A 13,955-nucleotide genomic window follows, 5' to 3' on the forward strand; every position below is an offset into this window, starting at 1 on the left:
AGAGACCTTCCATACAGAAAGTTTCTAATTAATTGTGTTCATGCATTTTAATTTCTTTTGCTATGTGGTGCGTAGATAAAATAATGCAAATATTGGCAAAAAAAATTTAATGTACCAATTTGGCAGATACCCTACTTAAAATCAAACACTGCAAAATGATATCAGTGATTAATTTGACTTGACTTTGACTCTTTCGATGGCTTTCTCAATGTTTTTGTTTTTTTTTTACTTTTTATTTCAGTATCAACAGATAATTGCAGTAATGGACGTTAACATCTTTGTTGCAATATTCCTAGCCTTCCTGGTGACAGGTTTCGGTAAGTATTTCAGTCGCTTTGGGATTTTCATTATTAACCACTTTTTATCTTTCTAAAATAGAAACTATTATATCTTTCTTTCTCATTTTGCGCTTCAGGTGTATATAAATATCGCAATTTTTTTTGTCAAAGAATAAGAGAAGTTTACCTCAATATGATACGTAGAACGCTTCCGTATGATACTCTCCAGAAATTAAAACGAAAACAATTAAAAAATCGAAAATTACAGTAAGAAATAATTAACAATAATTAAAAATCAAATGAACACAATTAAAAATTAAATAAAAAGTTAATTTAACGAAAAAAAATGCAAAAAACGATTTTCCTTACTGACGCTGGCAATGCTTTTCGAGCGTACGATCACACGAATGAAAATTACCGAACAGTGGTTAGCATGGATCTTAAATAGGAATATTTGTCTTAGCGCATGCGCTTAAAGGACCACGAGTCGGAGATTAGATATGGCCGGCGAAAATTAACAGAATTCTCGTGTAATTTAATTTCTGCGGTTTCTGCAATTAATAGTCTCGTATAATTACGTTGGACACTAAGTATTTTGGCCTCGTTAAATAAAAAAGTATACTTTTCATTAACAGCATGAAAGGCTAATTCTGACGCTGCTGAACGAGAAGTATGAACTGAGGCCGCGTGTTGATTAACACGAAAATTCAGAGGAAACCGCGTAGAACCCTGATAAGACGAGTCGCAATCACCGCAAGCAATGTTGTATACTAGGTCTTTTTTTGTGTTGGATCTCTAGAGATAGATCTCTGATATTAGGTCGCTCAGGCTTAATATCGGAGATCTATTTCTCAACGATTGAACGTATACATTTGACCCCTTTTCTACCCCGTATCACATACTATGGGAGGTATTTAGACGATATTCTAGTCATTACCGATAGTAGCACTAACCAAGACATTTCACATTCGTTTAATAATATTCATTCTAGACTCAAATTTACATTGGAGAGGGAGAATACGGATACTACGTCATGAAATTTTCTAAATTTCACGCTTACTCGGGACGCGAATAAAATCCAATTTAACATCTATCGTAAACCTACAAACACCAGTTGTTTCTGCATTATAACAGCTATAACCCGTTCACCTACAAAAGATCGATTATCTTTAATCAATTTCTCAATGCTTATAAATTTTCAAAAACGGAATCTGCTTTGGGCTCAGAAATACAAATATTAACCAGCAGATTCTTAAACAGGGTTACCCACTTGCTACAACAGACAGAATTAGGGTACAAGCTAAGGATAGAATACAAATAAAATACACCAACCAACAATAGTAATATCAAAAAATACTTTATTTCTGTCCCATATGTTGAACAGTAGCACAAACAGCTTAACAGATTCTTTAAAGATATCGAATTTAAAATTGCAGCCAGGCCAATACGGAAATTACCCACTATACTGAACAATCGCTCAGTCCTTTTCTCGTTCGCAACACAAATAAATGACCAATAAATAATACAACAGTTCTTGCGGTGATTGCGACTCGTCTTATCAGGGTTCTACGCTGTTTCCTCTGAATTTTCGTGGTAATCAACACGAAAATTCAGAGGAAATCGCCTCATTTCATGCTTCTCGTTCAGCAGCGTTTTTACTTAATTTTTAATTGCGTTTAATTGATTTTTAATTGTGTGATTTTCAATTATTGTTAATTATTTCTTACTGTAATGTACGATTTTCGATTTTTTAATTGTTTTCGTTTTAATTTCTGGAGAGTATCATACGGAAGTGTTCTAAGTGTCATATTAAGGCAAACTTCTCTTATTCTTTTACAAATATTGATATCAACGTAGAACGTACTGAGCATTATAGCTCAATAGTAACCGGTGCCTATGAATAAAAGAAAAAAAAAATCCTACTACATACTCAGAGACCCGACAACGAAGATGTTGTCCTTTCAATAGGAAGAAATCTCAACATAATGTAACAACTTGCTTTTAAGTGTGACAAAAGTTGAAACGATCGAGTTGGGATATTCGCAGGTAGAACTCTTATTGTCAATCCCGCTGACAATAAAAGTTCCATAATCGTTGAATAGTTGACAGGAGAACGATTAAGATGTACCAAATTACAGAAGTTGAAACCAGGAACTAGATATTTGTTGCAGTGTTTAGCCCAAATAAAAGCAGTACTAAAACCTTCTTCGCAAATGAAGAAAAAGTAATCTGGCAGTTGATGTAAGAATAATTAAAAAGAAACCACCCCACCTTCATCTTTCTTAATCGCATTCTCAAGTGAATCCTAAAATACAATACTCGATCAGAATATGAACAGTAGACTGCACTGATTCTGGCGCTTTATTCGTGTTTGCATCTATTCTAGGGTGATTTCTGTGTAGTTGGTTAAGCTTTTCGTGGTAGAATCCAGTTTTCAATGTGGGAATGTTTATTCATTCGAAGCGGCTCTTATGTGGAATTTTCATTTACCAAATTTAATCGCCCCAGTGTCCTTTTACTCCTGAAAATGTGCAATATTGGTATTACAGTTGTCAAATGAAAGAAAAAGGGCTTCATCTATACATCCCCTCTAACAATTTGTCTTTCTCTCTTCCTTAAATTTATTCAAACTACTCACTTCCATAACACCAAATAGTAGTTTGTTCTGATCAATTTATTGCGTATTTATTCTGCAACCATCGCTTTTCAATTTAAAAATATATCTCCTTATGTGCGTGTTACCCGAGAAGAATAAGGATGTCATTAGAATTTATTTCACTCAATCCATTTTAAACCTTCAACATTTAAATCAGGTCTCCTCGTGGAGATCTCTTCAACACTTAAATCAGGTCTCCGGATGCTTATTCCTCTTAATGATTTGATTAAAAACCTGTTTGTACTTACCGCACGTTTTGGTTTCTTTGATAATTTATAATCATACCAAGCATTTTTCTTCTTTGCCGGTAGTCTCAATAGTTTATGTCTAAACCTTGAACAATATCTCTTAGTTGGTAATAAAAGCTTAGCGACTTCTATCATTACTTGTTTGAACGCTTCCCATTTAGAATTTGATGTTAGTAATATTGCGAGTTGATCCACTGCATAGAATTTAAATACTGTCTGAGAACATTGCAGTCATATTAATGAAAGCAGAAATCCCTTTTCTTTGCCCTTGATAGCAGTTACATCTTTAAGTAAATCTCTTATCAATACACTATGATCACTGCCCTGTAGTGGTTACTTTATCCAGAGATAAAGATCTTCGTAGAATCACTGCTGATAATAAATCAAAAGTAAAATTTCTCTTGTTTTCACTCTAACATACGGTTTCAGAAACCTATCATCCAATAAATACTAAAAAGTTCTGCTACTGTTGTCACCAACACAAGTTCCAAACAATATCCGGAAAGTTGAAATTCCTCATTATAAGGCATTTTGATGTACTGCCCCCCCCCCCACCTACTTGATGGCATAGTTGTTCATAATACTCACAGTTTATGTTATAGACTGTGATGAATATAATGGTCTAAAACATAGTACTGCTGTTTTCTTTTTTTTCCTCCTCAAAGTTTATATCACACTAAACTGACTCAACATCACACTGGCCATTTAGTGAATTGCTTAGATTCTACGTGCTTCTCAACAAAGAGCATAACTCCATACACCCCCCCCCAAACTGTCCTTTCTACCCACATTGTACTCACTGTATTCAAATTCCACATTCCTTATGTTTCAGTAGCTCCATGTTTCTCTCTTCCCTATAAAGTCCTCATGTGATGATTTAACAAGTAATTCAAATTCACGAAATCTGATTACTATGCTCCTATCGTTAGTGTACAAGTATAAGTACTCCTATTTTTACTCTTAGTAACTCTAAACAGCTCATATGTTTGCTTTTTCCATGAGAACTGCAGGCAGGCCTTCTAAGACCCCCACACCTTTTCAGGCTGCTATGTCTTAATAGAAACTGCTCAAGAATTAAACTGTGTATACCATAAGCTAGCAGTTTTCCAGCCCACCTCACATTATCCCGATAGTATCAGCAAATATTCTTGGTCCGTTCAATTTAAATGCATTCAATCCTTGAAAAAAACATTCTCTTCTGTTAACAAACACAGACCACGCTGTGAAAATTTATACCCCATGAGTCTTGTACTATATTTCTAGAGTCGAGTTATTTGACAAGGCTATCATCATATGCACCAGCTTATCATGTCTGGGCAGAATTGTAGACACTTTAAAATTATAACCTAATTTAAAAAATAAATACATTTTCTGTTTATACTCCGGGACGACCAAACGGTCACAGGAGTTCACAAGATAGACAGAATACAAGAAACAGCACCGAATTCAGTAGTCATGGGCTTGAACCCCGGTCACTCAAGGCACGTGTACTTATGCACCCGCGCGCCTGACCACTAGGCTACGGCCAAATTACTTTTTAAATTATAGCATGGCCTTCCTTTCCAATTTTCTCTCGTATTTTAAGTTTATAAGACACTCCGGACTATAAGATGCACCATGATTTTGATAAGATAAATTAGTAGGACATTCTAATTGAAAATGCTTCATAAGAACAAGTTCTTTGGTATTGACAAAACCAAAGTATAATTGAAATAATGACATCATGGAGCGTAGTTTTACAGTATATAGCCGTAAAACTGTTTTCTTCACTGTTTTGCACTTCTAGTTTCACCTCTAAAAACGGTATTTCGATAAAACCGAAACAAATAAAACACATTTCTGTTTTACCGCTATACGTTTTCACCACAATTTATCTCTATAAAGCACTACTTTCAAAGCTTTAAATCGCTTAACTATACTCTTCTGACATGGAGAAAAGGCTCCCTGCCAAACAACAACTTCCAGCAGTACATGAAGCCCACGCCTTAGAAAACTCAGAGAAACTTCATATTTATACAGAAGGCTCCAAAACAGATGAAGCTTTAGGTGCTACAGCAATTTGTTCTGCCTTTTCAATAGCTGTGTTGCTTCCTACAGAATACAGTGTATACCGCAGAACTTTATGCAATAAAACTAGTCCTAGATAATGTAACCAAGCAGCAATTCAATCAAGCTCGTATACACATAGACTCTTTAAGTGCAGTCACCGTCATTCAATCTACTACTTCTTCCCACCATCCCATTCTGAAACAGATACAGTCTCGATTATGCCAATATCGAACATCCAACCATTGGTCATCTTCTGCTGGATCTCTGGTCATTTCGGCATCCCAGGTAATGAAAGCGCAGGTCGTGCTGCTAAACATCCTAACAGTGGATCATTCTGCCCTCTGAAAGCCCCATACACTGATTATAAATCCACTATTAAAACAGCATGTAGGCTTCAATGATCTGAACTGTGGCAAACACAAGCGAATAATAAACTATTTCAGATTAAAAAAGAACCTCAGCTGTGGACTTCTAGTTTCAGGAAAAACAGGCGAGAAGTTATTTTGGCCAGACTCTGTATTGGTCATTCTCATACAACTCATCTGTTCTTGCTTAGGGAAGAAAGCCCAGCTCAATGTCCCTTCTGTCAGACCCAGCTAACAATCAAACATATCAAGTTACCGGAAATCCAGTTTTTATTCTCTATCCAATTTGCAGGAACCATTAACTTTACTACACATGCTTGGCAATAATGCAAATTTTGAAGCACTGTTTAGATACCTGAAAAGTATAAGTATATATAATCCCCTATGATAACCATAGTATTAATGACTTGGTCATAAGTTAATAATGAAAAGGCACAATATGGCCCAGGAGCTCCTTGTGCTAAAAAATCCACAACAACAGCATACTCTTCTGACCTTAATTGGTCGTCTGGAATGTACAGTAACCAGAAAATTTATTTATTCGGTTTTTTTTCTAAAACAAAAACGTCCTTTATTGTGAAGAATTTTGGACCACCTCTATCTTCCTCACTGTCTCATTGTGGCGGATCGTTGAAACTGTCCTTGAACTCCACTAATGCAGAGGGAAAAATATAGAAAGAATTTTATCCTTTCTGGTGACATCATTATCGGCAAACAAGAGCGTGTTCACTGCCCACCGAGAACTGATCAAATGGAGCATAGAGAAATTCACTGAAATACTCAATTCCGAGAATAAATATCAAAAATATTTATTTTCAGCATTAGAATGAACTTTCTATTCCCAGGACAATTTGGGCTCTTTTATGGGGAAAAAAAGCTCATCTTTGAGCCTTAAAATGCACTAATCTACTGCTGTTATCGATTTTACACCATTTATGTCCACTATAAATGGCGTGAAACCTTTAGTGTCTAAAATATAAAACTAAAGTTGAATAACATAATAAGCACTTGCAGTTGGTTTTTCCTGCTTGCTTTGTTGCAAAGACTACATAATGAAAAAACAAACTGATAATTAATTAAAAAACAAATAATTGACAAAATTTCAGTTAATTTAATAATCTGATTCTAATTAAAAACATACAATTGACCCGATTCCTTACTTTCTAGCTCAGCCTGCTGATGACTCCTTTAAGAGGTATATTCTTCAAGTTTTGGAAAATTTCCGCCAACAGATGCGTCATGGTGTACCTGAGCTTAAAATACCAGTCTTAGAACCACTCCAGCTGGGTAATGTGAACGTGAACCAAAAGAAACAGTCGTTTGACGTAAGCTTATCAGTCGATAACGTCAGGGTGGAAGGACTGTCCGGATTCTCCGTTCCTGAACTCGATGCCAACATTAGCGATCTTCAACTCAGCTTCGTACTTAAGATACCCACCATCTCTGGCAAGAGCGAAAACTACAAGTTAGAAGGAAAAGCTTTAGGTATTTTTCCTCTTAGTGGAAATGGAAAGATGAACCTCGCTGCTAATGACGTCGTTATTAAGTTCACAGCGGCTTTAACAATGACAGATGATGGCTATTTACAACTGAGCAACAGTGGTACAAAAGTAGATTTGAACTTCAGCAGTATCACTTTCGACCTGGAAAACCTGCTTGGAGGAGGATCATTTGGAAAAGTAGTGAATCAGATTCTGGGAATTTTCGGTAAAATTCTTTTTGGGAAGTTTAAACCACAGATTATGAACAAGCTGCAGGATTCCTTATTAAAATCTGCAAATCGCCAACTATCTAAGATAAAGCTTGAAGATATTCTTAAAGGGAAAATAAATTAGTTGGTTAACTCAAAGTCCTTTAATTATTAAAAAAATCTTAATTACGGCATCATTATTTCTACTTTTGCTAATGAGCTATGTTTTCAACGTTACAGTTGTTCATTTTTCATATTTAAGTGCTACAGTACTATCCTTATTTCAGACAATAAAGGTTCCACATTTATTTTCTATTTACATCAGTTGTAATATTGATGCTCAATAGTTTACTTTGGCCAATAAATGAATTATTTTGCATAGACCTAATCCACTTACTGGGCAAAAAAATTTTCCCGGTGCCCATTTTGCAATTGGGGGTCAACAGATAATGAAACATACGGTATGGGAGTGTAAGTTGTCACGTGGCATGATCACAAGTTCCGTGTATCGGATAAATACTGTATGCTTTCCTGGGACTTCTTGGTCGATCCAATCACGGGGAACAGGTGAACTTTCAGAAAAGTGCAACTGTGGAAGCACGTTTAACAGGAGCTACAGTTCGAAAAGGAAATCGCTGGTGTGTCGAAAGCAACTGTCTCAAAAGTATACAATGAGTAGAAGAAGAAAGGAAAATGCAGTTCTAAAAAGAAGAAATGTGATAGAAGGTCGATATTCCAAGAAAAACTTGACGAGGTCAAGTCTTGTGTCTGCCACTCAAGCAGCTGAAGGTGATGTCACGGTACGTTCTGTTGGTACGGACTGCGCCCGCTAATGCCGTTAGATGGTGGTATTACCTTCTAACAGGATGGATATCTTTCTTTCGTCGTATCGGACCAACTTCACCCTGCTTCATTTTTATCCGTATTTCGATCGATTCTTTCAAGACAACAACGCAACTATTGTAATCACTAATCAGTTGATCAGTGAAAGAGATTCTGAGTTGATTCCGGAATTGCGAGAGACATTCCGAGTTAATAATGCAAGTTTAACTTGCTTTTAAATCTTTTATTTTAACTTTGATTTTAATTGCCCTCAAACATCCGCTTAGTGTTCCTTCCTCAGGCTCATCTAACCCGATTAATAATTCAAGATAAACTGATATAATTCCTCTAAAATTTTTAACGGCTAGGAACATAAGGATATTAATCTGTAAATTTCGTGTTTTTATGGTCGATTTGCTTGTTTTTGCTGAATGTAAACCGTTCCATTGAGGTGGAAGTTTTCGCAAACCAGATAGCACGGTTGAATGTCCCAGAGAAAGATTAACACAATTTTTGGAATCCAGGCCTTGCCTAATTGTTGCTATTCCTAGATCTCATGGAGATTCTATAGAACAATATTCTACACAATATATATTCTATAGAACACTAAGATGGCAGTTATAGTTATTTTGACGCATATAATACATGAGTTTCTATAGGTTAGTGTAAAGCTCACTTTAAGTGATTTGTAACCCATGTTATTGAAATTAGGTGATTTAAGAATAACATTTCTTTCTTAAATGGATAAAAAGCCTTCGTTATTTTCGCTATTTCCTTCCATCAATAATTTAAATTTGTGCCCATATTATGCTGAAATATTAATTTTATTAAATAAAATTTTCCAAAATTATCTTTTAACTCGATTTTTAATTAACAATGAAATTATCTCTTACATAGTGAAGCGCTTAACATAATTAATTTAAAACCGAGAAAGCTTTCCGAGGAAATGCTAACTTCTTTATCTCTTTGGCCACATATTTCCGCATACCATCCTCAACTGCTGATTGTATACTGGTTCTGAACCAGTTCGATAGGTAACTAATTAGCTTGTTTATCAACCAGTTCAAAGCTCCTAATCCAGATATCTTCGTCTCAGTTCCGTTCAAGTCAAGTAGTTTTAGATTCAGTAAATGTCCACGTCCAGTGCCGATATCAACCTCAAAATACAAATGCGTATTCAAGTGGTGAATTTTGCTGTTCACGCCGATGGACGGACCAAGGTTCATGAATTTGACATGCCCTTTGTAAACAATCAATAGTTCTCCTCCTCCTAAGTGAACACTGATACGTGCTCCTTCTCCTCTTCTTTCAATTGAACAAGGGCCAGTGCGGTGAAATGTGGACAAACCGTGAAGAAGACCGTCAAACAATTTCGCTTCTCCGTGAAGATCGATCATAACAACCCTTCTGTTGAACCCTCTTGTGATGTTTGGAAGCGAATAAGGTTCTAAGAGATGACTGAAATTGCGAATGGTTTCTTCTAACACTGAGTCAACATAAGCGTCGCAAGTGGGCAAATTATTTCTTCTGCTTCCTTCATTTACAACCTCTTTTTCCACTTCTCTACCTTTATCTCTAGCACCTGAAAAAAAATTATAAATTTATTTAATAGAAAATGAAATCGTTGTTTTTTAAATACAAGGAACAATTTGGCAACTTATTTCTTGGTCTCTATCGAAATATTAATAGAGAAATCTCACAATGGGACAGATTTTTATTTTGTGCGCTTGGCTTCTTACCTTCATTAAAAAACTAATATAACCTAAAACAAGCAACATGGTTTCCACCTCATAGCGTTATTCACTCCAATAAAAAATACACTGCTCGACAAAATTAACAGAACACTGAAAACGTGGTGTAACTCGTGCAGCTTGCGATGAAGCGGGACAAGATCTGGTATGCCGGTGTACCATAGAATAATTATGAAATGAGGAGATAGCGAGAAACTTCGGATAGGTATAGGAGACATTTATTGGGGTTGTATAAGAATTACCAAAAAAGTCATATTACAGAAGTCGATAAAGCTGTTCGAAAATATAGTCCCATGACACCAGCATGGCGTATGACCCCCTCCAACGGCTAAACAGTCTGACAGCGGTGAACCATGCTCAATATATGGATGTCTATAAGATTCTGTGGCAAAAAATCCCATTCTTCACCAGCGCAGACTTTAGCTCACCAAGTGACAGAGGAGTTGACTGTCGGCGTGCACTGCGACGCTCAAGGGTGTTCCACACATGTTCGATCGGATTTAAGTTTGATGATCGTGCTGGCCACGGCAGTCGTTGGATATCTTCAGTTTCAATATATTCCTCCACCACTTGAGCTCTATGTGCAGCGGGGTTGTCGTTCATGAAAAGAAAATCACGGCCAAACGCACCCCTAAAAAGTCTTAATCGAAATATTAATAAAGTTAATATTAAAAAAATTAATAGGGTCCTATGATCTGTTCTCAATATCTCTGCGAAGTTACAGTACGCCTATCAAAAATATGAAGAGGGATGCGCCCTTGATCATTATTCCGCCCGACACAAGAACACTGCCTCAACCGTAAGATTCCCCTCTCTCTGATGTTGGAGGGATGATACCACGTTCCTCGTTATTTCCATATGAAATAACGTCTAGAATCTTGTTTGTAGGCTAAAACGGGGATCTTCAGAAAACAGAACTGTACTCTATTTTCCAGGGCACCAAGTCACATGTTCATGTCATCGGTTCGACGAGCTGTACATTTGTTTGGGATTAATCGGATACAAATCACTGGCTTCCTTGAGCCATTATTTTACTGATGAGATGAAATTTCATGGTGTGACTGAGGTTTTTGCCTTTTCAGAAGGTTCTGTAATATACAGATGCTTCAAAAATGTTTTTTTTTTTTTTTTGTTTTTCTATGGCCAGTGTTAATAGCCTCTTTTCAAGACGCCAATTATCCGCATTATTTATCCTACAGTAAATAAAATTAGTGTTTTGGGAAGTCCGTTTTTTTAATTCTTTGATACCATTGTACTTATACTTTTGTTGCATGTGCTTATTAGAGTCCACTTGAATTGAGCTTTCTTAACACAGTCCTGTTGGAAATGTTTTCGCCTGTGGCAACAACAATCTCAAGAGACAATTGACAGGACATCGTAGTGTTCCGTCTTGTTGTTAAAGCCAGATAACGGTCTGTTCTGGTTGATGAAGCCCTCTGAAAACCTTGGTCTGCTCTTATTGTAATGGTCCTTGTCTCCTAAAACTGCTCCCACAGTGCCGAGACGAAACTGCGTGACACATTAAGTCAACGCGCCACCTCCGCCTGCCTTACTTCGAGTCGTCCAACGGCCGCCATCTCAAGGAATCTTCTAAACGACAACTTGCTATCCTAAGTACTGGAGATGCGGCTATCCCACTGAGCAAGCCAAAAAAACGGGAATGAAGTGATATGGTCGCAACCCTTGATTTTATAGGCATGAACAATTTGCATAACATGCGGCTCTGTAAAGTGGCAAATCGATTGCTATTGGATACTCGGAATTTGCATGACAAGATTCCTATTATAGCATATATTCGCCTTCGGCGACACTGTTCACAATGGAATATTCATGAAAACCGTTTTGTTCTCTTAATTTTGTCGAGCAGTGTGTTAACAGCCAAACCAACATAAGTTTTCATAGTACTGTACAGTACTGAGCAGTCCATAACACACTGAAAATACTTGCATTAATATCTAAGATTTCTATATTATGTGTTCTGAAATTTTTAATGCCAGAAAACAAACAAGCATTGTTTAGAAATTTCTTAATGCCAGAATATATTCTAAAACCTTGTATTGAATTAAAAAGGAAAAAAATCTGCCTTACCTGTTTCATTAAATGAATTAAATCTGCTTGTTTCGGTAAATGAGTTAAATCTGCGCGTGTCGTTAAATGAGCCAATAGTGAGACGAAACGAGAGAAACAACCAAAGAACAGTCCTCATACTGCAACTTGAGTTTACTGTTCTGGAAGACATAAAAAAAAATAATAACCTATGATTATAAGCAGTTATTTTTCCAAAACAGAAAACAACATTTTAAAAATCTTGAAAAACTTCTGTGTTATAACCAAGCACTGCAGTAACTTTTTTTGTCCATCAAAAGTCTTCATAAATGCATTCTAGCAAAAGTTGTAACTAAACCTTGAGTTCGAGCATTGTACTTATGTACAAGGTACTGCTAATCCTTATTTTAAATAAATTGTTTTTTGATTAAAAGTTACTTATATAGCTTTGAGGTGACATATCCACTCATACTGTTAATTTAGTAAAAATCTATTTATGAAAAATTGACTTTATATAAAGATATTTTGAGAATGTGTGCTTCTAAACGTTAGGAGTTGATAAATGTGGTATTCTTTTTTAAAGTAACCCATATCCAAAAACTTACCAGGCGGCACACTGGACAAGCCAACTTGCTAAATACAATAAATACATTCAACATGAACGTCACGAATTTTATTCATACGAAAAGAATTAAATAATCTTAGCTTAATTAATGAAATCTTACCAGTTTACTAGGCCAATGGCGTTCAACCGATGATATGAAAATTTGCGAGATCCTTTACAAGCTTTACTAGCCCCGGGTGGCAGGCGAATCTTAAGGCCAAGTTATCTTCCGTGCTATTTCTACTGTGATTCCTAGAGAGATTTTTCTACAGCGACTGATTTTTCTTTATTTTATTTCGTTTTTAAGTCTTTCTGTTTATTAGCTCTTTTTAAAAATATAAAAAGAGATCCAGGAAAAGGAAAGTCCTTTTTTTTTTACTCTTTATTAGTTTACTAACCGTACTAATTCCTACCCTTGGCCACAAGCGGCACTGCTTCTGCCTTCCCGTGGGGGGGGGCCACATTATAACTCGGACCAAGGAAATGCGCAAAATAAGCACTTAAAAAAAGATAATCACCAACCAGAGTATCCAACTTTGCTCATTATCCATTCTTTAAGTAGTCAACCAGTGAGCAACTCTCTCCATTTATCATACAGAGATTTCCAGAAAATGCTGCTGGATCACCTAAAATGGTTAAAAGATTACAGTCAGGGGTTTACTCGTTGAGACAACACAGTCAAAACATTCAGAACTGTTGTTAAAGCTTACAACATTTGGGGGAATTCCTGTTAAAATCTCTCTCCACACAACCCTAAATAATTCCAAAGTTGTTATCTCTGAGTGGGATCTGTTCAATGTAAAAGAAGAGAACCGAAAGATCAATTGTGCAAGAACCGAAATATCAAAAGGTCATACAAGCTAAGAGAATTCTGACTCGTAGGGATGGCAATCTCATTCCAACCTGTAGTGTAATACTCACGTTCAATACTCCAACCTTACCAAATACCGTTAAAGCTGGTTATCTAAATTGCCATATGTGCCCCTATATACCAAATCCAATACGGTGTTAAGTGTCAGAAGTTCGGACACTCTCAGACATGTTTGCCGCCGACCGGGCTAGCCGAGTGGGTAAAGTACCTGCCCGGCAACCCAAAGGTCGCGGGTTCGATTCTCGCCTCGGGCTTGGATCAAAGTACTGCAAAAACCTTGGGAGGTGCAATATGGCCACAGAAGCCGATGCGCCAACAACTATCAAAATCAAATCAAATCAAACATGTTTGCCCTAATTTCCGTATTTGCGAGACGACAAATATTGAAGCATACTCCTGCACACACATATACAAATGTTACAAAGAAATATTGTTCGGTGGCTGCACAAACCAACGACTCCGTTCCACCTAACATATCGCTTGCTGGATTGGTATAGGGCTCAGCTTTCAGTTCCTCAGCCATCTTTGAAGCAAAACAACAGAGACTTGTAATATCCCAATTTCCATCCCCTCTA

At 36.6% G+C, this 13,955-nt stretch overlaps 1 protein-coding gene across 1 annotated transcript; it reads left to right on the forward strand.

The window, feature by feature from the left end:
* Positions 1–217: 217 nt before the first annotated feature.
* Positions 218–7,431, forward strand: LOC150078453 (circadian clock-controlled protein daywake-like). Its single transcript, XM_090384571.1, has 2 exons — positions 218–317; positions 6,764–7,431. The coding sequence occupies exons 1-2, from the start codon at positions 263–265 to the stop codon at positions 7,429–7,431; spliced, it is 723 nt and encodes a 240-aa protein (XP_090240697.1). The 5' UTR covers positions 218–262.
* The last annotated feature ends 6,524 nt before the right edge of the window (positions 7,432–13,955 follow it).

This window comes from Mastigoproctus giganteus, chromosome 11 (assembly GCF_048544385.1).
Source record: "Mastigoproctus giganteus isolate SK-2022 chromosome 11, ASM4854438v1, whole genome shotgun sequence".
NCBI classification, from domain to species: domain Eukaryota; kingdom Metazoa; phylum Arthropoda; class Arachnida; order Uropygi; family Thelyphonidae; genus Mastigoproctus; species Mastigoproctus giganteus.

Excerpts from the sequence above, each read along its gene's own strand:
- LOC150078453 (XM_090384571.1), top strand. The coding sequence starts at position 263 with ATGGACGTTAACATCTTTGTTGCAATATTCCTAGCCTTCCTGGTGACA. Across the intron at positions 318-6,763 it reads CTTCCTGGTGACAGGTTTCG|CTCAGCCTGCTGATGACTCC; the intron begins GTAAGTATTTCA and ends CTTACTTTCTAG.